At 50.5% G+C, this 24,348-nt stretch overlaps 2 protein-coding genes across 2 annotated transcripts; both read left to right on the plus strand.

The window, feature by feature from the left end:
• The first annotated feature begins 256 nt into the window (after positions 1-256).
• Positions 257-4,338, plus strand: LOC115078691 (lysophosphatidic acid receptor 6-like). The gene is made up of 2 exons (XM_029581666.1): positions 257-458; positions 1,544-4,338. Exons 1-2 carry the CDS (start codon positions 429-431, stop codon positions 2,669-2,671), a joined length of 1,158 nt encoding a protein of 385 aa, XP_029437526.1. The 5' UTR covers positions 257-428; the 3' UTR covers positions 2,672-4,338.
• An 8,891-nt stretch (positions 4,339-13,229) lies between these two features.
• LOC115078748 (beta-galactoside alpha-2,6-sialyltransferase 1-like) lies at positions 13,230-24,169 on the plus strand. The gene is made up of 6 exons (XM_029581758.1): positions 13,230-13,985; positions 17,623-18,449; positions 19,351-19,448; positions 20,078-20,179; positions 20,492-20,666; positions 22,407-24,169. Exons 2-6 carry the CDS (start codon positions 17,687-17,689, stop codon positions 22,661-22,663), a joined length of 1,395 nt encoding a protein of 464 aa, XP_029437618.1. The 5' UTR covers positions 13,230-13,985; positions 17,623-17,686; the 3' UTR covers positions 22,664-24,169.
• Positions 24,170-24,348: the final 179 nt, after the last annotated feature.

Below are 24,348 nucleotides of genomic sequence, written 5' to 3' on the forward strand. Positions count from 1 at the left end.
GTGTGTGTGTGTATGTGTGTGTGTGTGTATGTGTGTGTGTATGTGTGTGTGTGTGTGTGTGGGGTGAGTGTGTGTGTGTGTGTGTGTGTGTGTGTGTGTGTGTGTAAAAGTTACCTTTCTAAGCACCATCCTGTCACACTGCCCTGGGCAAACAATCTCCTGGCACTGAAATCAAAACAGAAGGAGAAGGGGGTGAGGGAGGATCTAAAATACAGAGAGGGGAGACTTCCTCATCATCTCAGGTTCTGCTGCTGCCCCAGGATAGGGGGAGGGTGTGAGGCTTCACCCCCCATCCTGCCTCCTCCAATTGCAAACGGCAGGGTGGGGTAAGAGGCCGGAGTTAGGAAACCTTCCCTCCCTGCCCAGAGCCTGCGGTCTCACTTGCCTCCTGGAGTGGAAGAAGGTTGCAGATATTTCTCAGCCGCACAATGAGTTCTCCCTTCTGGAGCCTGTCCCCGGTGAGTTGCTTTCTCTCCTCCAAATCCTCTTTGTCCATCCTCTGCTCCTGATCGGTCCCCTTTAACTGTGGACATTTCAATCACAGATGTCTTGATTTGTTTTGTGGTCTTTTTCCTGTTATAATTTGCTTTGTGCAGTATATTTCCTGTTGATTTTGTACACTGCTTTGAGCAATTACTAAGGTGGCCAGCGGACACGTTGTCACGTTAAAGTCAGCCGGAAAGCTTGTTCTTTGATGTTCAGAAGGATAAATGTTCCATTGAATTTCCCTGGTTAAAGTTGGTGGCTAACTTAACTCTGCCCAGAAACGCCCACAGCTAAATTTTAGATAGATAAGTGGGTGAAATATTGAAAAGTCGATATTTAGCCGACTTGTGAGTTAGCCAGCTGAATGCCTTTGAATATCAACCCCTGTGTGATTGGGGAGGCAGTTTACATGAATGAGAGATAGGAACGTAAACTTTGCATCAGTGATAAAACATCTGATTGCCCTGTATAGGAGTTATGCCGTATCACTTTACAGTTAGGATAAAACGTCTGCCTCCCTCACTGTACCCCATGTATGAGCTGCATGGCAGTACTTTATAATAAGGATAAAACACCCACTCCCCTTACTGCCCCTCATATAGTATCCATGCTGCATAACTTGATAGTAAGGATAAAACACCCACTCCCCTTACTGCCCCTCATATAGTATCTATGCTGCATAACTTGATAGTAAGGATACAACATCTTCCCCCACTGTCCCTCATAGGCGAGTTATATCATGTAACGTTATATTAAGGATGAAATGCCAAGTCCCCTCCCTGTCTCCCACACATGAGTTACCCCAAATCACTTTAAATTAAGGATAAGACGCCCATTCATTGCCACACACGAGTTACACTGTACAGCTTTATAATAAGGATAGACCCTGGGCTCTCCTTGATGTTACACGTAGTCTAGTTATTCTGTATAACTTTATATTAAAGATATAATGGCTGTTCCACTTATTATACATGAGGCAAAGCTTTCTAAAGCATGAATAACTCTAGTTACTAAAATCTGTGTAGCGCTTCACGTGGTGTTTTTCTCTTTGCTTCAGAATTCCATGAACGAGTCGAGGCCTGACACTGGAGAATCTTGGCTTAACCACTACAGCTCAAACTGCACTGACTGTGCACTGAACACCACACCTCCATCCCTCAATGAGACTGAGTGTGAGGAGCGTGCAGACTTCCAGTACGTTATGTTCTCTGTCATCTACAGCATCGTATTCATACTGGGGCTTGCTGGCAACCTGTTGGCTCTCTGGTATTTCATCAGTACCAAGACTGCCACTACCACTTCCAATGTATTCATGGTCAACTTGGCCACCCTTGACCTCATCTTTGTCCTGACCTTACCTTATAAAATCATCTACCATGCACTGGGTAACAACTGGATCTTTGGGGAGGCCATGTGCAAAATCACTGGCTCCATGTTCTTCGCCAACCTCTATGGCAGTCCCCTGTTCCTCACTTGCATCTGTATAGACCGGTACATCGCAGTAGTCCATCCCATTCGGTCTCTACAACTCAAGAAACCATTATACAGGATAATCGCTTCCATTGTTATATGGCTCATTCTGGTTGCATCTGTCATGTATCTAACTTTCCGAGGACCTTTGACCAGCATCTTTGAGAATGGGAATGTGGCCTGTTTGGAGAACTTCTCTTCTGAGTCCTGGAAAGGCCGCATTTCAGGGGTCAGTATCTTTGCTGCTGTGGTCGGTTTTTTCATTCCATTGGTGATCATCATCATCTGTTATCCTCTCATTGCCAGGAAGTTGATGGTTACCAGTGGGGTCCGTCGTAGCTCTAACACGATTAAGAAGAAAGCGCTCCGTACTATTCTGGTTGTCTTGGTGGTTTTTCTCATTTGCTTTGTCCCTTACCATGTGATCCAGCTCATCCACACTCTGCGTCGCATCAATGTCTTCTCCAGCTGTTCGTTGATTCAGTTTACATATGCAGCACGTCGTGTCACCATGGCACTGAATAGCCTCAACTCATGCCTGGATCCCCTGGTCTATTACTTTGCTGCCGAGAGATTTGTTTGGAAGCCCACCTGCTGTGGCAGGCAGCTGAGGATTCCCAAGTTTTCCAAAACCATTTCCTCCTTAAGCAGGGTGACTTCTGGTTTCAACAAGAACTCTACCAGCAGGACCACTGACTCTTCCGAGGGTATTTGAAGTGAGAGTGGTCATCACATGACTAGTTTTGTTCTTGAATGCTGGAACCAAAGACCCAACTAAGCCCATGACCGACCAAAGATCTAGTTTAGCCCAAAACAGGATGAAAGACCCAGAGTTGAATCCAGAATATGAACAAAGACCAAACTCGTTCCATCTTTGGAAAAACAGTGATCAGGGACTAACATTATTGACACTGCAGGGCTAAATACAAAACACCTTGTAACACAGGAGGAAAGAGCAACTGGACAGATCATTGCACAAAGAGTCTGCCAAGTTTGCACAAAAGAGAACAGGTCCTGGGCACCATGCATGGATGTTCTGATGCTGCAAATAACTGAGGAGGCAAAAGCTGGGTGCAAAAGATGTATATATATATACATGAAGGCTGGCACAAATTCTTTGAGGTCTGGGTCAGCCTTGATAGAAGTACCTTGCTCTGATGCATTCCTTCTGGGACCTTCTTCATCAGCCCCATCTCTGCCCGTGTATTCAAGGTCATCCTGGCTGCCATTGACCTCACCTTTGTCCTAAATGTGCTGAATGAGGTTGTCTACTATGGTCTGGGCAACACATGGATTTTCAGGGAGGCTCTAAGAAAAATCCCTGGCTTCTTGATCTTTGTCAACCTCTATGGCAGCAGTGTGAAGCCGGGTAGAACAGAGGTTAAGAGGCAGGAGTTGATGTTCCTTCTCAGTAGCATGTTCCCAAGGAAACTAAAGCTGAAGTATGGGAGTTAAACACTTTCCATATGGAATTCTTTTATAGAGTTGTACAGTGTTTGTTGCCTTAAGAAAAGTTGTGCTTTAGGTACAATTCTTGAAAATGGTCTGTAAGTATTAATGGAATGCGTTACTTCTTTTTTTTTTCGTAGAGAGGGTGTTAAGTTTACATTAGTTGTACAACAAGACAAAAGATCCCTTACTGTACAGTATTAAACTTTGATATATTGTGCAATATTATTCCAATGTGGGGGGGTGGAGGGGGGGCAGAGGCATGCGTATCAGTGCAAGAATCTCAGATCTATACCAGGATCTGCAATTGCTTCACAGAAGATCAAATAACTGTAACCCAAATGAAAACAAAAGAGAAGAGAATACAATGAAGGGCACGCTCCAAAGCGGGCAACGGCTCCCATGCCAGGGAATTATCACCAAGGTGGTGCCGTGGCCGAGTTACTCTCTGATCTGAGGCTGGTTCCACTCAGGCAGTCGTGGAAAACCGATCTTCCCTGCTCACTGGAAGAAATGACCCCCAACTATCTTGTGGCATGAAAGAGAATCCACTCTCCATTTCTGGGATCAGTATTTTTTCCCCTATTGGCGGTGATGTCTGTCGATTTTTCATAAAAATATATCTACCTAGATTGACAGAGAGAAAGAGAATGATATACAGCCTCAATGGAATAAGGAATAAGTTTAAAGTACTTGAAGATTACAGGAATATGTGTGATGTGCGGTGACCCATGGACAGCGCAGAGACGGGCAAACTCGATAAACCCTATGGACTTTTTCTGCCATCATGTTTCTATGTTTTATATATAATCTAGCATACATGTACTGATCCCTGGCTGTGACTTTGTTGTTTCTATGTCACCTATTTTGTACCCACCTTGACCTACGGGGAAGATAGTTAATAATCTGAAGATTAAAATAAAATTAAATGAATAGGGAAAGGTCTTGGGCTTCGTCTGTCTTCACTGCATCCCACGATCAGAGGCAATGGGAATAAATCTGCATGAACTGTTGGCTGTTTAGTGTCTTGGCTGGGCATCTGGGCATGAGCGCTAAAGACCGGGGAAGGACAATGTGCATAGAAAAATGTCCACTGAGATTCAGCACGCATTTTCTTTATGCACATGGTAAAAACAAAAAAGAAAAAAAAAAAAAGCAACTTTATTCCTGATGCAGTAAATTAATGGCATGCAAATTACTGCAGCGTTAAAAGAAATGCACTAATATAAAAATGTGTGAACAAGAATATGCCTGGCAAGTATAAATCATGTTTTATGCGCAAAAGTCATGATCTGTGCACGTAAAAGAACTGAAAAGGTGCACTAGAGAAGCATAAAGTTGCTTCTCTAGTGCACCTTCTCTAGTGCAACAGACATTTATTAGCACAGTTTATCACGATTGTGCACAAAACTGTTGTATGTGCAACTATCTCTCATTTCATAAGTGCTTTGGGGCAGGCACTTATATTAGCGCAGCTATCACCATAAGGCAGGGACCGCTGTATGTGCAGCTGCCTGTCGCTGTCAGCTCATGCTGCTGCGGTTCGCTGTCCAAGGTCCCCCATTGCACTGCTGTCTTACAGCTCCTGCCTGGCCAACAATTCTGCTGCCGGCTGACCTCCCAGATCTTCCACAAATCCAGAGACGCGAGAGGCAGCAGCGACAGTCAGCTGTACATACAGCAGGAGCCGCACGGTGGCAACAGTTCCTGTATGTTCCTGTATGTAACGATAGACTGTTGCACATACAAAGATTGGGGACCTCTGGCTCAGTGGCCCGGACTCGGCTTTCCTAATGCATAGCATTTATTTATTTATTTGGAACTTTTATATCCCGACATTCATGTGCAAAAGAACATATCATATCGGTTTACAGCGAAACGAGAGAAGCGTAAACGAATGCGTCACATCGAACAGGGGTTACAGGAACTGGGATCCAACTTACAAAGAAATACTAGGTTCTTCCTGATACATAACAGGGTGGCAAAACTGAACTTAGATAGAAAATATATCATGAAAGGAACCATATGCAAAGTAAATTCGTGGCTAGTGGGTTGAAGTGAAATAGTGAGACGCAAGACCTGACTGCGAGGTAGAATCATTGTTTAGAGTTCGGAAAACTTGACTAACGAGTAGTCTAGTTATAAAAGAAAAGGCAGATGGATGGATCATCTGGATTTACTGAAAAGCTTGAGAGAAGTTCATTGCATGCATAGCAATGAACTTCTGGATCATAAGTAGAAGACGGTTAACTCACATTTCTGGGGCTAGTGTTAGTCTCTGGTACTGTGCCAGTGTGGCCCAGTCTTGGGGGTTCCCAGCTGCGGTGGTTCACTTTGGATTAGGGATGTGAATCGTCTTAAACCGTTATGGAACACAATACAATAGAGATTTTAACGATTTATCGTTATAAATCGTTAGAATCGTGAGCCGGCACACTAAAACCCCCTAAAACCCACCCCCGACCCTTTAAATTAAATCCCCCACCCTCCCGAACCCCCCCCAAATGACTTAAATAACCTGCGGGTCCAGCGGCGGTCCGGAACGGCAGCGGTCCGGAACGGGCTCCTGCTCCTGAATCTTGTTGTCTTCAGCCGGCGCCATTTTCCAAAATGGCGGCGGCCATAGACGAACACGATTGGACGGCAGGAGGTCCTTCCGGACCCCCGCTGGACTTTTGGCAAGTCTCGTGGGGGTCAGGAGGCCCCCCACAAGCTGGCCAAAAGTTCCTGGAGGTCCAGCGGGGGTCAGGGAGCGATTTCCCGCCGCGAATCGTTTTCGTACGGAAAATGGCGCCGGCAGGAGATCGACTGCAGGAGGTTGTTCAGCGAGGTGCCGGAACCCTCGCTGAACGACCTCCTGCAGTCGATCTCCTACCGGCGCCATTTTCCGTACGGAAACGATTCGCGGCGGAACCCTCGCTGAACGACCTCCTGCAGTCGATCTCCTGCCGGCGCCATTTTCCGTACGAAAACGATTCGCGGCGGGAAATCGCTCCCTGACCCCCGCTGGACCTCCAGGAACTTTTGGCCAGCTTGTGGGGGGCCTCCTGACCCCCACGAGACTTGCCAAAAGTCCAGCGGGGGTCCGGAAGGACCTCCTGCCGTCCAATCGTGTTCGTCTATGGCCGCCGCCATTTTTCGGCGCCATTTTGGAAAATGGCGCCGGCTGAAGACAACAAGATTCAGGAGCAGGAGCCCGTTCCGGACCGCTGCCGTTCCGGACCGCCGCTGGACCCGCAGGTTATTTAAGTCATTTGGGGGGGGGTTCGGGAGGGTGGGGGATTTAATTTAAAGGGTCGGGGGTGGGTTTTAGGGGGTTTTAATGTGCCGGTTTTGCGATTTTTTGATTTTTCGATTTTTCACGATTTTTCACGATATTTTACCCCCCCAAACGGCAACAATACGATTCCCTCCCCCTCCCAGCCGAAATCGATCGTTAAGACGATCAAGGACACGATTCACATCCCTACTTTGGATACGGATGACCTGAGTGCAGGACCACTCTCGCTGACATTTCTAACTTTACTCCACCTCAGACCAGCAGTTCAGTTTCCAACACAAGACGTGCCATACTGGGTCAGAACAAGGTCCATCGAGCCCAGCATCCTGTCTCCTACAGTCCAAGCCGCAAGTATCCGGCAGATCCCGAAAAGTAGATCTGTATCTTATTGCTCGCTCCCAGGGATAAGCGATGGTTTTCCCAAGTCTATCTGACTCTTCATCCAAAATCTTGTCCAAACCTTTTTTAAACCCTGCCTGCTAGTTTCCTTGACCACGTCCTCTGGCAACAGATTCCATAGCTTGATAGTTCATTGAGTGAAAAATTAAAAACCTACTTTCTACAGTTTGATTTAAATGTGCTAGTTCGTTTCAGAGCGTGTCCCCCTTGTGTTACTATTACTTTGTGTTACTATTACTTAAAAGGGGGAATACTGTCCTCTCTTTACCTGTTCCACCCCACTCATGGTTTTATCAGTCTCCTCTCTGCCAAGCTGAAGAGCCCTAACCCGTTTAGTCTGTCTCCATTCCCTCTATCATTTTTCTGTCATTCACTGTATGGTTTTCTAGCTCTGCGTTATGGGGGTGACCAGAATTGCATGAAGTACCCAGAGGTGGTCAATACAGAGGCAATATGATATTTTCCATTGTATTCCCCATTCCGCTCCAAATGATTCCTAGCATTCTACTTGCTTTTAAGACTGCCACCCGCACACTAAGCTGAGGATTTCAATGTACCGTCCAAAAGAACTCGGAGATCCTTTTTTCTGTGTGCTGATTTCTAATACAGAGCCCGGCATCATGTGCCTGGAGCTGTCCATCACTTTCCACTTGTCTCCATTAAATTTCTTTTGCCATTCAGTTGTCCAGTCACCCAGTCTCGCAAGGTCCCTCTGCAGGTCCTCACAATCCGCTGCTGTTTCAACAGCTTTGCACAATTTTGTGTCGTCTGCAAATGTGATCACTTTACTCATTGCTCCCCTTTCCAGATCATTAATGAAGAGGCTAAATGGCACCGTTCCCAGTCGAGATCCCCAGGTCACTCCACTACTGACCTTTTTTTTTTTTTCATTTGGTTTACTGGTCATTTAGTCCTACCTTCTATGTCCTGTCTTTTAACCAGTTCCCAATCTGCAACAGGACACTGCTTCCTACTCCATGACTTTAATTTCCTGAGGAGTCTCTCATGAACGATTTTGTCAAATGCCTTCTGGAAATCCAAATACACTATATCAACCGGCTCACCTTTATCCATAGGCTGATTTATACCCTTAGAAAAATGAAATAGATTGGTTGGGCAAGACGTCCCTGTATTAAAACCATGTTGATTCTCCTCCATTAGGCCATGTCTATCTATATGGCCAGTGGTTTTGTTTTTTAAGAATGGCTTCTACCATTTTGCCCAGCCCTGATGTCAGGTTCACTGGTCTATAGTTTCCCGGATCACCTCTGGAGCCCTTTTTAAATATTGCCATTATGTTGGCCATCTTCCAGTCTTCAGGTAGCATGGTTGTTTTAAAAAGAAAGTTTGCACATTACTGGGAACAGGACTGCAGTTTCATGGCTGAGTTCTTTCAACGCTCCAGGGTGAACACCAGGGGCAGTAGAATTCCTTTTCAATGGAGGGGCTGGAGAGGGGATAGGCCCAGATAGGGTTGCCAGCTGTCTTGACTATCTTCAGATTGTACTGATTTTCTTAGATATTGTATGGAAAAAAAAGAGGGAGGGTTAAAATGTTTGGAAATGTACTGATTTTACCCCTCCAGCTGCAGTTCAGCATCCATATTCAATGAACGTTGCATGTACCTAACATGGTAACCTAGTATCGATGGCAGAAACAGACCAAATGGTCCATCTAGTCTGACTTATTTCACTTCACGTTTTAATCAGGCCTAAAAAAAAAAACGTATACGAAACAGTAGTTTGGCCCATGGGCTGGTAAAAGCAAATCTTTTTAGGCGTAAAGAAGTTAGAGAACTTAAGGTCCTGATAGGAGGCTCCGAAGGGGGTGACATCAGGAAATATTTCTTTGCAGAAAGGGTAGCAGATGCATGGAACAGGTGGTGAGGCAAAAAAAACAATGACAGTTCAAGAAAGCAAGGGGACTGTGGCGTGTTCGAGACTGCTGCGGCCGCAGAAATAGTTCAGGAACGCAATAAGACTGCTCCAGCCTAGATATGGTGCAAGTATTTATTTACAGTGCTTCAAAGATACAGGAATCAAGATAGTAGCTCACCTTGCGTCAAGCACAACTAACAGGTAAACAACCACTGGCGGGTGTATCGTGAGGTCCTACCAGCTCCTTGGGGCCTATCCAAGCCTTTTTAGGACTGGGTTCTTATGGAAGGGTGACGGGAACCAGAATCCCTTGTGGCGTTCTGCCACTGGGTTAAAACCTTGACTTGGGCTCCTTAAGGTAGAATGAGGGAGTTGTCGGTACACCCCGGCACAGGGACCATTAATTGCGAGAGGTGGAAAGCCGGCGATCAACCAGGCCTATGGCACTGCAGTGGGAATTTAACTGGTCACACTTGATGGATCTTTCTCTGCTGTTATATTCAATATTTTTGTGTGTAATCTCCCAGCATGGGTGAACTTCAAGGAGCCCAGGGTTCTCACTCAATACCGGAGCTAAGTCTCTATAAATACTATTCAACCTTTTTTTGTCCCAAATAGTGAATTCTCCATGGGAAGGGCAAGATAAACCTCCAAGGCCCTGGATGTTAAGTATATTGGTCTTCTTATGAGTGCCAAATAAAGAATCTGGACACTGTGGCGGTCTTCCAGCATAAACTTTACTGAACAATTAGTTCAAATATGATGGAAGACTTTCAGATCATATCGCTAAAAGAATTTCAGAGAGTAAATCTATGAATCTGAAAACTCTTCAGTTCTCCCTCGGGGTCCCTGTGGGCAAAGCACAGCAATGGGGGTCTTCCAATTTGTATTCCCCTCCTGAGATCCACTGCTTGAACTTGAAATCTCCATTCTCCTCTCCTCTCAGTCGTCCCCCGGGGGCACATCCTTAGCTGTTTGTTGTTGGCGAATGCCAGGGCGGCAGCTCAGTTCCTCTTCTCTCCTCCCAGTTATGGTACCAGCTGGGTATCCACTCCTCTCAACCAACTGCAGGACTGGCGAAGGACTCCCTCTGACTGAGGGGCACCTGAATGACCTGCAAAATTTAAATGCCCACTTCTCTCTCCTTCTCTGGGTAGAAAGGATGGATGAAAACATCTTTCCAACAAAAATCCCTCAAAAAATGACAGAGAGAAAGAAACGACAGAGTTGGAAAGAAATCCCTTAGCTAAGACTTCTCAGCCAAGGCCTTGGGCCTCTATTATTGCAAATTAAAAGGAAGCGAAAGCAAAAAGCTCCAGTTCCATACTCAAATCTCCACACAATCACAAGGGGGTCACTTTATATATATATATATATATATATATATATATATAATATACACAAGCAGGAATAAACCATTGCAGCAGTTTCCAGTGGGGGAGCTGTAGAAAAGACGATACAATCCTCTACTCTACACTACCTTAACCTAACTACTAGGCCGCACTCCTTAGTAAGGATGCCAGTGGGGCCCTACATGTGATTTTGTGGTGGGAAAAAAAGATCCATGTTCAAAAACCCCATCAGCAAACATATTACACAACATCTTCAAGTGTTTGGAAATTTGAAGGTTGAAAATTGGCAACATTGAACATATCCGACAATGCAACCACAGTGGCCTACATCAACCGACGAGGGGTTACCAAGAGTCGAGCGATGGCTTAGGAGACACAGGAGTTAATTTGCAGGGCGGAACAGAATTTGGAGTCGTTAGTTGCCTCTCACATAGCTGGGATAGAAAACATTTAAATGGATTTCCTAAGTCGCCAACAGCTGGACCCCAGAGAGTAGGAGCTGTTGGAAGAAGCAATGTGACTGATTCATTGCAGGTGGGGAGCTCCCTGTCTAGACAATGGCATCTCAGATGGATGCCAAAGCTCCGCAATTCTTCTGTTGCAGAAGAGAACATAGAACAGAGGGAGTCGATGCCTTGGTGCTTCCATGGTCATCCAAGATTCTCCTGTATGTGTTCCCACCATGGCTGCTGGTGGGCAAGGTGATCAGGCGGATAGAGATCTATCCGGGAGAGGTGATTTTGGTGGCACTGGAGTGGCCTCGGCAGCCTTGGTTCGTGGACTTAGTCAATCTCGCAGTGGCAGTCCGTTATGTCTCACTCATCTGTCCAATTCTTTGCGTCAGGGTCCTATATTTTTGGATCAGGCAGATTGTTTCTGTCTCGCAGCTTGGCTTTTGAGAGGAAGTGTTTGAGGGCCAAATGATATACTGAGGATGTTATCTCAACTCTGTTGCAAGCTAGGAAAACCTCAACATCCTCGGCTTATTGTAGGGTGTGGAGAGTCTTCGAGGCCTGGTGCATGCAGCAAGGGGTTTTTCCCCCTCAGGCATTGGTGGCGCACATCTTGACCTTTTTACAGCAGGGTCTGGTGAAAGGTTTGGCCTTTAACGCCCTTGGGGTCCAGGTCGCGGTGTTGGGCTGCCTTAGGGGCAAGGTCAGGAGGGTAGCGTTAGCGGCGCATCCTGATTTGGTATGTTTTCTCTGAGGGGCGAAGCATTTACGGCCCCTCGGTGCAGAAATTGTGCCCCACCTGGAGGCTTAACGTGGTTCTCAAGGGGGTTATGCTCGGCTCCGTTTGAACCGTTCTGTAGAACGACTATGAAAGATCTTACTTTGAAGGTGGTGGTCTTAGTGGCCATTTGTTCTGCTAGGAGAATTTCGGCGCTACAAGCTCTGTCTTGTAGGGACCCTTTTCTCAGGATTCCGTATGGTGGTGTCTCTTTGTGTACGGTCCCTTCTTTCCTCCCGAAGGTGGAATCGTCTTTCATTTGAATCAGTCTGTGGAGCTGCCAGCCTTCCCATTCCTGGATAAAAAGGGGCCTCTCGCGAGAGAGAGTTGAGGCTTCTGGATGTTAAGCGGGTGTTGCTCCGTTATGTGGAGGTCACTAACGGCTTTTTGGCTGTCGGATCATCTTTTTGTTTTGTGGAGTGGGGCGAAGACAGGACATAGAGCTTCTAAGACCACCATAGCACGGTGGCCGAAAGAGGCCACCATAGGTTCGGCGTAGGTATGTCACGGTCATACGGTTCCCGAAGGGTTGAGAACACGCTCCATTAGTCGCAGGCAGCATCCTGGGCCGAATGTCAGCAAGTATCACCACAAGAGATTTGTAGGGGGGCCACTTGGAAGTCACTGCACGCTTTCGCTAGGCGTTATCGCTTAGATGTTCAGGCTTCAGAAGCCACGGGATTCGGTGAGAGTGTGTTTCAAAGTGGGGGGGTTTACCCTGTGCCAGTGGGAATGGGAGAAACATCGAATTAAAGCCTGAACCAATTGGCTTTGTCAATTTAAACTTTAAACAGGACTGAAAGAAGTCATACATGTATGTAATATCGATAAATGAATTGAACAGCTGTACAAACGCTAATCGTTATTTCACAATACATCAGTAAAAGTATTGTTGAAAACCAGAGTAGGCTTTCACTGTGTTTCTTACTACATAATGATGTGACCCCCCTTGTCAGGGCCATTGCCATCACTGCCGTGCCAAGGGCCTTGAAGGTTCTCCTGCCTCCCTGCTCAGGGAACCCTGACGTTTAAAGACTTCATCAACATCATGGGACGTTTACCACCTGAAAGTGTATTTCAGATAGGGCCTCTGGGCTCAAACATCCCAGGGCTTACACATGCGAGCCTAGGCAAAGCTCCTTGCTAAATTGGGAGCCACGTTTGTGCAGAAGAATCGTGAGTGGAACGAGGCACCAACATGCACGGAGCAAAGAGCACTAGAGAGAAGAGACTAGGGGGGACAGTTGTCTCTGTGGATCGCCCTCCCCTCTCCACCCCATTCATCTTTCTACTCCCGAGAGGGGGTCACGACAAAGAAAGATATTCCCACAGGAGACATCCAGGGCCCGACCAATCTGGGGTCCTGTGCATTACCAGACCCTGCCGACATCCACCACGGCATTGGGAAGACAAGGAAGAGGGGGTGTAGGGCAAACGTTCCCAAACCTGTCCCGGAGGACCCTCGGCCAGTCACGTTTTCAGGACATCCGCAAGGAATGCGCGTGAGACGAAATGTGCATGTCCTTCCTGAACGTCTCTTCATCGTGTCCCGGTTTTGGGATCTCTCTCTCTCTCTCTCTCCCTCCCTGCTTCTGCAGTAGGTTTGGGAGGTCTCTGCAGGCGATCATCCAGCTGGGTCATGTGATATTCCAGCAAGAGCTCCCCAGAGCTTGAGTGTTTGTCTATGTGTGCTTGTGCTCCTACGTCTCTCTCTCCCTCTCTCTCTCTCTCTCCCTCTCTCTCTCTCTGTTTATGTCTATGTGTGCTTGTGCTCCTACGTCTCTCTCTCCCTCTCTCTCTCTCTGTTTATGTCTATGTGTGCTTGTGCTCCTACGTCTCTCTCTCCCTCTCTCTCTCTCTCTCTCTCTCTCTCTCTCTCTCTCTGTTTATGTCTATGTGTGCTTGTGTTCCTACGTCTCTCTCTCCCTCTCTCTCTCTCTCCCCCTCTCTCTCTGTTTATGTCTATGTGTGCTTGTGCTCCTACATCTCTCTCTCCCTCTCTCTCTCCCTCCCTCTCTCTCTCTCCCTGTTTATGTCTATGTGTGCTTGTGCTCCTACGTCTCTCTCTCCCTCCCTCTCTCTCTCTCCCTCTCTCTCTGTTTATGTCTATGTGTGCTTGTGCTCCTACGTCTCTCTCTCCCTCTCTCTCTCCCTCTCTCTCTCCCTCCCTCTCTCTCTCTCCCTCTTTCTCTGTTTATGTCTATGTGTGCTTGTGCTCCTACGTCTCTCTCTCCCTCTCTCTGTTTCTTATTCTCCGCACATCCTCAGCCAATCCCACCCCCCTCTCTCCTCCTCCTTCTGGTCCAGTCTTTCCTCAGTCTCTGCTCCGCCCCTCCCTGAGGCAGGCTGCAGTGCAGCTGCACACATCTGGCCAGTAGGTCACCTTCCGGAAAGGAGCATCAGGGCTAGACAGAGGATGCAGATGAGAATCCAGAGGATGCGGTGAGTGCCTTGTCCGTGCCTCTGCCTCCTCCTTTCCCCTCTGCTAGCTTTCTGGGCACAGACCGAGGTTGATGCAAGGAAGAGGGCTCTGCTGAATCCCCTCCCCACCGCAGGCTTCCCATACTGACCTGGGGGAGAGAAGTTTGGGGGTGGGGAGGAGTGTGCATGTCTGAGGCGTGTGTGCAGGGGTGAAGGAGAGAGTCTGCATAAAATGGGGTGTTTACAGGAGAAGAGGAGTGTGTGTGTGTGTGTGTGTGTGTATATGTGTGAAAGGAGTGGGCAAGAGAGGTTGTGGCGAAAGAAGGCTTTGGCGTTTGAAAATCCTTGAATTCACCTCCATTTTCAGGGGGGTTGTAGGTGAGGGCTGCCAACGGGCTGCGGATTTTCAGGACAGGCTGATCCAGTCCTGGTTCTACTCCCCTCGCATGCAGGCACTTATAGACTTGCCAAGTTCCAGCATGCAATGGGGTAAAACCAGGACTGGAAATCTGGAACCAGTTAGTAACCTTAGGTCCAGGTGCTGTGTGCTCCCGAGTGTGTGCAGGCTCTAAATCTTTGGTCTCGCACACACACACACTCACACACACACACACTCACACACACTCACTCACACACACACTCACACACACACACACACACACTCACACACACACACACACACGCATGCTAAGGAGTAAGGACACCATGGATCTGCTGTAGAGCCAGACACATCGACAACCTCTGCCTCTCAGGGGATGTCTCGGACAGACAGTGTGTCTGTATGTCTTCCTTTTCTTGCCATTGTTTTAAAAAATGTGCTTTCTCTGCCTCTCTTTCCTTGTTTCTCTGTCTCCTGTCCTTCTGTGCCTCCCTCTGTCCATCCATTTGCTCTTCCCTGTATCTGTCTGTCCCTGTTTGTCTGACTCTGTTCTTCTCTTTCACACCTTCCTCCCCTCCTTCCTCTGTTTCTGTATCTTCACTGACTCTGCATTCTTAAGGATCCATTTTTGGCATCAGCAGCCTGGGTGTTAGGGGAGGGTGACGTAGCCAGAGACGGGGGGGGGGGGGGGGGGATGGGGGGGGGGGATGTGCATCACTCTGCACAGGGCAGGGGAGGGGGATGGGAAGGGTGCCCACCTCGCCCGTTCCTCAGGGATCTTCTTCTGATGCCTCCCTCCCTCCCAGCCGTCCCAGCTCAGGCTGGAGCTGAGGGACACCACCAGGTGCTCTCCCTCTCGCTCTGCACATTCTCCGCTCCTTCATCAAGTTACGCAGGCCGAGAGGAGACCCGGGGGTCCCGCCACCGTCTGCTCGCCTGTCAGCTCACCCTATGCAGTGGATCCAGGGCAAGGTGAAACCATCCCTGTCCAGTCCTATTACACTGAAACCCCCCACTCCCCACCAAATTCCTTCCTGATCCCAAATCTGGCTCAGAATTGGCGGATTAGCATTTTTTTTTTCATGCCGGTGTGGCCTTATCTGTTTTCTACTAAAAAAAACAAAAAAAACTTGTCCAATCCTCTTCTGAATTCATTTATTGTTGTAGCCTAATATCTCTTCCTCTGCTGGTGGTAAATCTATTACTCCCCCCCCCCCCCCCACCGCCTTGCTTTCTTTATTGGTTCTGGGATAAAATAAAAAATAAAAATAAAAGATCTCACAGCGTCATCCACTGTTCCACGTTTTCCACGTTCTTTTTCTTTTGTCTAAGATCCAGGGTTTGAGCCATGAGCCGAGGACGCTCCCCTCGAGGCCTTCAGGCTGAGGTTGTATAATATTTGGGAGGGGAAGAGGGGACTTAACGTTCTTCCACTTGACCCCCCCACAGGAGACAAGATGATGATATAAGGGGGCCACGGTCAAGCTATTTCTACAGCGTAATTAAATCTCCCCTCGGATCACCTCTTTTCTAAGATAAGTTGTCCCAATCTTAAAAAATGTTTCGACGCAATGTAAGCCCCTCTGTCCCCTGCTTCCACTTTCCTTTTCCGACACTGTGAGGGTTTTTTTTTTTTTTTGTTTTTTTTTGTCTATTTCTCAGAAAATCTGCCCAAAACAGAACCCGGTACGTTAAAAAGCGGCGAGATAAACGCCTTCTGGAGTGGTAGGAGGATAACCCTCGGCCAGGGGGCGTCAGAAGAGGTGGATGAGAGGGAGCGGTCACCCGGGGTACGGCGCTGCTGCCGCCACCATCAGCGTCATCACAGCAGGGGCCGACGCGAGGTCCCGCGCGGCCGCTTCACTGCGAGGATTGGCCGGCCACGACACTGGGTCATCAGAGAGGGAACAGCAAGCTCCCTCCCCCCCCGGGCCGGCCGGCTGGCTAGTGTAAGCCTCATTCATTGCATCTTATGCCTCTCCTATTCTGCATTACCTTCTTTTTAATCCACATTAAATCTCATTTGCCCCCCCCCCCCCGTGTCTGACCGTTTGCCCAAAGTATCCGAGTCCCTCTATAAAATCAGGGCACCCTGCCCTGCATTTACGGGATGTCAGACGTTGGCGAAAATCAGCCAGACTGGCAATACCGCTCTTTATTTTATCCTTGCGAACTTGGATGAAATAATAAAATTGCAGTTTTGCTAGCAGCGCCCCTTGTGGAGCCCCCATGTGTCACCGAGGGGGGCTGCTGGAGGAGGGCGTGCTCTGGGGATACTCAGGTTTTAGGGTGCTGGGAGCCTAGCTGGGGAGTTTTGACCCTTTACGTGCTGGGAGAGTCTTGCTCTGGGGATTCGCAGGCCTTGGGAAGTTGGGAGGGGGGGGGGTAATGTAGGCTCTGATGGTGGAGATTCTCAGCTCTGGAGATGCTGGGGGTCCTACGCTGGGAATTCTCCGTTTTTGGGGCTCCTGGGTTGTTCTGGGAATTCTCGGTTCCTGGGTGCGGAGGGGGGTCCTGCCCTGGGAATTCTTGGCTCTTAAGGTGCTGGGGGGGGGGGGGGGGGGGTGCGATCTTGTTCTGGGGATTCTCACCTCTTGAGGTGTTGAGTGGAGGGTTCTTGCTCTGAAGACGTTTGGTTCTTGGGTCTGAATGTTCTCAGCTTTTAAGCTGCTGGGAGGGGAATCCTGCCCTGCAGCTCCTCTGCTTTCTGGGGCAGGCGTGATTTCCGCCCCGGCGGACGGCCAGCTCCAGCAGCATTGTGACTGCATCGCTGAGGCTGAGGTGGCCAAGTCTGAGGATGTGTCCTGGGGACTTCTCTGGGGACTTCTCTGGGGACTTCTCCGGGGACTTCTCCGGGGACTTCTCCGGGGACTTCTCCGAGGACTTCTCCGGGGACTTCTCCGGGGACTTCTCTGGGGACTTCTCTGGGGACTTCTCTGGGGACTTCTCCGGGGACTTCTCTGGGGACTTCTCCGGGGACTTCTCCGAGGACTTCTCCGGGGACTTCTCTGGGGACTTCTCTGGGGACTTCTCCGGGGACTTCTCTGGGGACTTCTCCGGGGACTTCTCCGGGGACTTCTCTGGGGACGTCTCCGGTCTGTCCCTCGCGGGAAGGTTGATTCCATTATTTTGGAACCGATGGATGTATGGTGACAGGCTGTGATGGTAGGCCCTAAGGTAAAGGCTAGGCTGACCCTAGAGATGGCTCAAAGGGAAACCTTGCCCCTGGGGAAATGTTCCATGCTGGCCCTGCGGTGACATCTTCCTTCTGTGTTTCAGGCTCCTTCCTGCTCCCTGACCCATCACGGGGGCGGGGGAAGAGGGGAAGGGACAGAGGACTGGGATGGACGCCTGCCCTCGACTGTGGAGGGGTCCCCGGAGGACGTGGAGAGGCTGTGTCTGCATCACCTTTGCCTGCCTCTGCCTGGCCGTCCTGTACTTTGTGTGCACCGAGACGGGGGTCATGCTCCGGAGCCAGCACCGCGGCCCCCGCAGGCCCTGGCAGGGGAGGGCGGGCCCGGTGGAGAAACTGATCCGTGGCGTCCAGATCGCGCCCCAGTCCAGCGCAAACGCCACCCCCGCCTCCGCCTCCCCCCACCGGAACGCCAGCGGGCCCCCCCTCACTCCGGCGAGGCAGGCGGCGGGGCCCCCCCCGGCAGGCGGCGGCTGGATCTCCGGCCTCGCCGGCTTCTTTCGCCGGCTGCTCCTGGCGATGCTCGGGGACCGCCAGCGAGGGGCCAGCCTGGACTTCCCCGGAGGAAGGCTCCCCTGGAGGGTGTGGGACCAGGCCGCGGGCTCCAGCGCGCTGAACAGGAGGCTGCAGAAGGTCTTCAAGGCGTACCGGGCGATGAACAAGTACAGCGTGCCCCCGCAGGGGCGAGGAGCCCGGCCCCCCCGCAGGAGGAGCGGGCAGGAGCTGCTGTGCCAGCTGAGGAGCCGGGTGAGGGTGCGCACCTTGGGAGCACAGCTGCCCCCCTTCAACACCGCCGAGTGGGCCACGATCCTCCCCGCCCGCAACCTCTCCCAGGAGCTGGGGCCGCTGGCGAACTGCGCCGTGGTCTCTTCCGCCGGCTCCATCCGCAGCTCCCGCCTGGGCAGAGAAATAGGTAAAAGCTGGGGCGGCTGCGGCCCTGGGGGGGGGGGGAGGGGGTGTGGCCGGCTCAGGGAGGAGAGGGGGGAGGGGGAGCTGGGTCAGAGACGCCGGGATCGTTTCCCCTCCCCCCCCCCCCCTAAATACGTTCCACATGGAAACCGTCGCCACCTTCTTCCCCCGGCAAAGCTGAAAAAGGCTCCCCCCCCCCCCTGCGCACGCTCGCAACGTCCACCGGGTGGCGGTGGCGCCGCACGGTGCTGGAGGGGCAGGAACCGTGGCAGCGGCGGGTGCAGCTGGGTCACACATTGTGACCCCCTTAAATCAGGCTCTTCCCAATCCCAGGCCGGGAGGGCATTTAGAATGCCAGCTCCTGGTTTTAAGCCTCCAGACGACCAAACCTGCCGCTTTTTTTTTTTTTTTTTTTGCATTTTCCTCTTCCGCTGCGAAACTTCTCTTATGCAATACAAGGAGTTGCAACATTTGCTAAGCATCTCCCACCCCATTTAAAAATAATAAGGACGGCAACAAGTATTTCCTGCCGCTCTCCTTTCATTTCCCTGTGCTGTATTCATGCTGTAAATGTAGCAGCAGCGTGAGCCCCCTGCCCCCCCCTGCGTGGAGCTCTGATGGCGACCGACTCTTCAGCTGTCCGTGGCCTGTTCCTGCTTTAGGTTTATCCCTGCGATGCCTGCATGATGACAATCAGCACAGCAGCGCCCCCCACTCCCCCCCCCCTTAGATTCATAAAGCTGGGGACAGGAGGAGGAGGAAAAGCCGTATCAGAGTAAGCGTGGCCGGGTGAACACCCCCCCCCCCCCCCTATCAGCGTGTCCCACCCTGGGAGAGGGAGCAGCATCCCCTGCCCTGTCTCTGTTACCCCCCCCTAAGTCCTACCTCTCCCCTCCCTCCTCCAGATTCCCACGACGCTGTTCTGCGCTTTAACACGGCCCCAACTTCCAAGTACCAGGACGATGTGGGCAAGAAGACCACGGTGCGGCTCATTAACTCCCAGGTAAACCCGACTAATTATTACCCGGGGAACCCGCTGTTCGGATTCGCCCACTGCCCGGGTACCCACTGTCCCTGCGGCGCTGTCACCAGAGCAGATCCTCCCTACAGCAACCGGTAACCTCCGCCCGCATTTCATAGCCCACGTAATGGTGGCCCATGTGCGGCTGTGGCCCGGGTGTCTCTTATCCCTGTGTAATTGTTGCTTGGGCAATCACCGTCTGTGCAGTTATTACCCCAGCAACCACCTTCCCGGCTTCACTGTCACCCGAGCATCCACCTGAAACTGCTACTTGCAGTGGCGACTGATGGCTCAAAAAGTAGGTGGCCTGGCGAGTGCTAGTCCCCCCCCCCCCCCCCACCATTTGCCCTCCCTCCCATCGCCTGATACTGCACCTCTCTCCACCCTTCCTCTCGCATTCTCCCTCCCTGGAGTCCTCCACCTCCCCCTGCCATCGCCCTCCTCTGCTGCCGTTTTGCATCTCTGGCATCTCTTTCGTCCACGTGCAGCGCTGCGATCGCACCTTTAGCCCGAGCCGCTGGTCGCCTGCATAAAAGGCCCCCTCCGTTGTATTTTTTTTTGTGCGAGTAACCAGTCATTCCTGTGAACATTGCCACCCCCCCCCCCCGCAGGTGATGGCGTCCAAGGAGCACAGGTTCCTGGAGAACCCGCTGTACACCGAGGGGACGCTGGTGGCCTGGGACCCCGCCCCTTATTCGGCAGACCTTCAAGAGGTGAGAGAGGAAGGACAGCGTGTGAGAGCGCCGGAGGTAGACGGTCTCTGTATATCCAGCCCCTTCACAAAGCATCTCTCTCCTTCTCCATACATCTCTGATTACTCTTGCATAGGCTGCCATAACTCTATATATCTTTGCTTACGCCCCTATACACTTCTGTATATTCCCCTTTACCATCTCTGTATATGCGAGCTCTCTTCCTATATACAGATACCCTTGCGGGAGGGGGAGGGGAGGGGGGAGCTGTGTCTGGGATGGGTATGGAAGAGTAATGGCTCTCCCCGTCTCTTTTCTCCCCTCTGCCGTCAGTGGTATAATAAGCCCGACTACCCCATCTTCACCCGGTACAAGGAGTACCGCAAGAGGCAGCCGGCTCAGCCCTTTCACATCCTGCACCCCTCAGTGCAGTGGCAGCTGTGGGAGGTGATCCAGGAGAACGCGGGGGAGGAGATACAGAGGAACCCACCCTCCTCGGGGCTGCTGGGTGAGTGCCATTCTCTCTCTCTCTCTCCTGCTCCGGGGCCCCCGCCCCTTTCAGGGCAGGGGACCCGCAGGCACGGCTCCGCCCACTGCACGCGCGGCAGCTCCTGCTCTCCCCATGGCAGGGCGCCGTCACAGGTTCACCGTGTGCTGGCGGCAAGGCGCGCGGGGAATTCCCGGGCAAGATCCCCGCTCCTTCCGGTCACAAAGAGGTTATCGGCAGGGCCTGCCCCGGCCCGGACACGGGACTGGCTAGCCCAAAGCGCACACGTGATCGCTCACAACTCAAGACAGGCCGATGCGGTAACCTGGGCGTTAAGAAACTGTGCGCTGGTTTTTAGTGCACATTTTTAGTGCCCAGATTATTATTATTATTTTTTTTTTAATTCCTGGCACAATAAGCTAATGAAATACAAAAGCGCGTTTAGATTAAAATGTGCGTTTGGGACAGGGCGAATGAACATTTTAACGCAGGAAGAGAGGGGAGGCATCCCTGACAGACCATAAGTAATGGCAGCTGCCGCCACTTAGCTTAATCAGTACTTATCCAGCTCTCTGGCACAGGGAACCAATACTTAGCTGGGACTTTTTTTTTTTTTTTAAGTTTTTTAAACATTTTGTGCGGGCGCAGTAGCAGTGGAAACTTTACTCCAGCTCTGACCCAGAGTTAAGTTTCCACCACTAAAAAAATGGTGCGCTGGCCCGATGCAGTCTCTCTGCTTCGGGAGATACTGCTTAATGCCCTCATTTGCATGGGATTTCCGTTTAGAAATGCGCATTTTCTGCGTGCAAAACTGCGTGCTGCATCAGCCTTTGAGTTACCACACAGTTGATTTAAGGATAGCAGCGTTTTATTTTATATGTCCAGCAGAAAGCAATGCAGCAAAGATATTACACACATACACAGCAAAGGCAATAGTTACAATAATAAAGCAATGCTGTATTTCCCTCTTTTTGCTGGCTCTGTTGCTTCTAGTTGTTCAGGTCTGCAAAACTCTTCTCAGTTATACCCCTTTCTTTCTATATATCTGAAAGTATGGTGTTTAAAGACTGCATACAGTTTTCCCAAAACAGCTGGATTTTTCTTCGTGGGGATAGCCACATTAGTCCGGTGCAGCAAAAATGACCAGAGGCGAGTAGCGTCTTATAAAGAAATCGATTCACTGAGGGCAGAGTTGTTTCAAGGTCAGTTGCATCTGACAAAGTGGACTCCTCGAAAGCTCGTGTCTCAATAAGTTGATCGGTCTAATAAGGTGCCACTCGCCTCTTGGCATTTTGACTTTTCCTTGCGATTCTGCACATCTGCTGTTTTCCTCTTCCTTTCCCACACTTGTTCACAGTCACGGGATGTATGGTTGGTGTGAGAACCCCGAGTCCATGAAGGCCTAGCTTCTAAACAGACCCTCAGCCAGACTCAGGCTAAACAATTCCATTACATGGATCCACCTTCAAATACGCTCAGCTGTTCAAATGCACCTTACTCCTGTTAGCTACTACTGAACCTCCCTCCTCCTGCACAGCTCTGCCAATGCACTGCACTCCTGTTGCACCCCTTGAAGTACTGAGGCAGACATTCATACAGCCTTGCCAATGCACCTCAGTCCTGCCCTGCAGCGCCCCCTGCTGTTCCAGTACTGAGACCCACAGACACAGCTCAGCCAGTGCACCTCATCCCTGCCCTCCAGCGCCCCTGCAAGTCCTCTCTGCCTCTCTTGATGGCAACTTGCTCTGTTTGCTTCTCCAGGTGCCTTGCTGATGATGTCTCTCTGTGAACGAGTCCATATTTATGAGTATTTGCCCTCCAGGCGGCAGACGGACCTGTGCCACTATTACGAGAGGTTCCAGGATGCAGCCTGTACCCTGGGGGCCTATCACCCTTTGCTGTTTGAGAAGAACCTGGTGAAGAGGATAAACCAGGGCTCAGACCTCGACATCTTCCACTCGGGGAAGGTTACTGTCCCCGGCTTCCAGGTCTTAAATTGCAGTGGTGTTTCCTACTAGGGGAAGGGAGCAGTGTCTGGGTGGGGGTACTCGTCCCCTCTCCCCCCACCCCATCACCTGGCATCTTCCCCCCTGTGGTCAGAGCCCAGGCTGCGATGTCTGCTGGGGTGCCCTGGAGTGCTGCGGAGAGTTAAAGGGAACCATCACGAGATTAATTGGTTTAAACTGCGGGACTGGGCTCCAAGAGCAGGAGGAGCCTTCCTCTCTGTTTTGAAAGGGAATAAGAGGACAGCAGGAAAGGATTACGCAGGTCTTCAGTGTTTCAGGGGATTAAGGGTGGACTCCAGGGGAATGCACAGGTGTGACACCGGATACCAGGAAACGGAATTCATTTGTGTCACTCTTCCTACATGATCCCCTTGCCGTCTCCTCCCCCAGCCCCACCTCATCGCTGACCTAACGCTGCAGCACTGGATTAATAATGCCGGCATACTACTGAAGCGACATCGTGTGAGCACCGACGGAACCCGGCGGCACCGCTGCGCTGCCGTCACCCTTGCACCTAACGCGGCATGAATGCTGAAGCGACACTGAGCGAGTACTGACGTAGCAGTGCGCCAGCGCCGCCGTCACCCTTGCACCGAACGCGGCATGAATGCTGAAGCGACACTGAGCGAGTACTGACGTAGCACCGCGCCAGCGCCGCCGTCACCCTTGCACCGAACGCGGCATGAATGCTGAAGCGACACTGAGCGAGTACTGACGTAGCACTGCGCCAGCGCCGCCGTCACCCTTGCACCGAACGCGGCATTAATGCTGAAGCGACACTGAGCGAGTACTGACGTAGCACTGCGCCAGCGCCGCCGTCACCCTTGCACCGAACGCGGCATTAATGCTGAAGCGACACTGAGCGAGTACTGACGTAGCACTGCGCCAGCGCCGCGGCAGCAGAATAAAGTGAGACAAGTAAAATGATATCGCAGAAAAAGTAAGAATCAGTCGGTGCCGAAAGAGATCAATGCAGAAACAAGTTACCTTCCATAACGCTTCCTCGTATTTTCCATATGGTGCAAAAAAAAGTTATAGATGGGAATCTCATGCAGAAAATCGCAGGTCAACGGACTTTCGCAGGCCCCAAATCTAGAATCATAAATCGCAGGTACCTTTTTGTGATAAAATGTTTGCGAGCGAGCAAAAGTGAGAAAAGTATGGTAATCACCCTTACGAGAGAAAAGCGCCTACGTCCTTCTGTGCCATCGCTTACATTTATTGTATACTGGCTTTAATTTCAGTAAAGTTTATTTATTTATTTACTTTGTATTACAAATACGCCAAAAAGGGACAGCGAGAACGGGACCCGTGCACTTTGAGCAAAGCACGTGGGACGTCGTTAGTTTGTTTAGCCTGCTTCTGGACATTTTTATCTTGCAGGCCTGATTGTAGGGGCCTTGTCTCCACGCTGACACTCACTTGAAAAATATTTGCAGTTAGTGTAGCTGTGTTTAAAAAAGGATTGGATAAGTTCTTGGAGGAGAAGTCCATTACCTGCTATTAAGTTCACTTAGAGAATAGCCACTGCCATTAGCAATGGTTACATGGAATAGACTTAGTTTTTGGGTACTTGCCAGGTTCTTATGGCCTGGATTGGCCACTGTTGGAAACAGGATGCTGGGCTTGATGGACCCTTGGTCTGACCCAGTATGGCATGTTCTTATGTTCTTATGTTCTAACGTGATCTGTTGATG

Source organism: Rhinatrema bivittatum, chromosome 16 (genome assembly GCF_901001135.1).
Source record: "Rhinatrema bivittatum chromosome 16, aRhiBiv1.1, whole genome shotgun sequence".
In the NCBI taxonomy this organism is placed as follows: Eukaryota; Metazoa; Chordata; class Amphibia; order Gymnophiona; family Rhinatrematidae; genus Rhinatrema; species Rhinatrema bivittatum.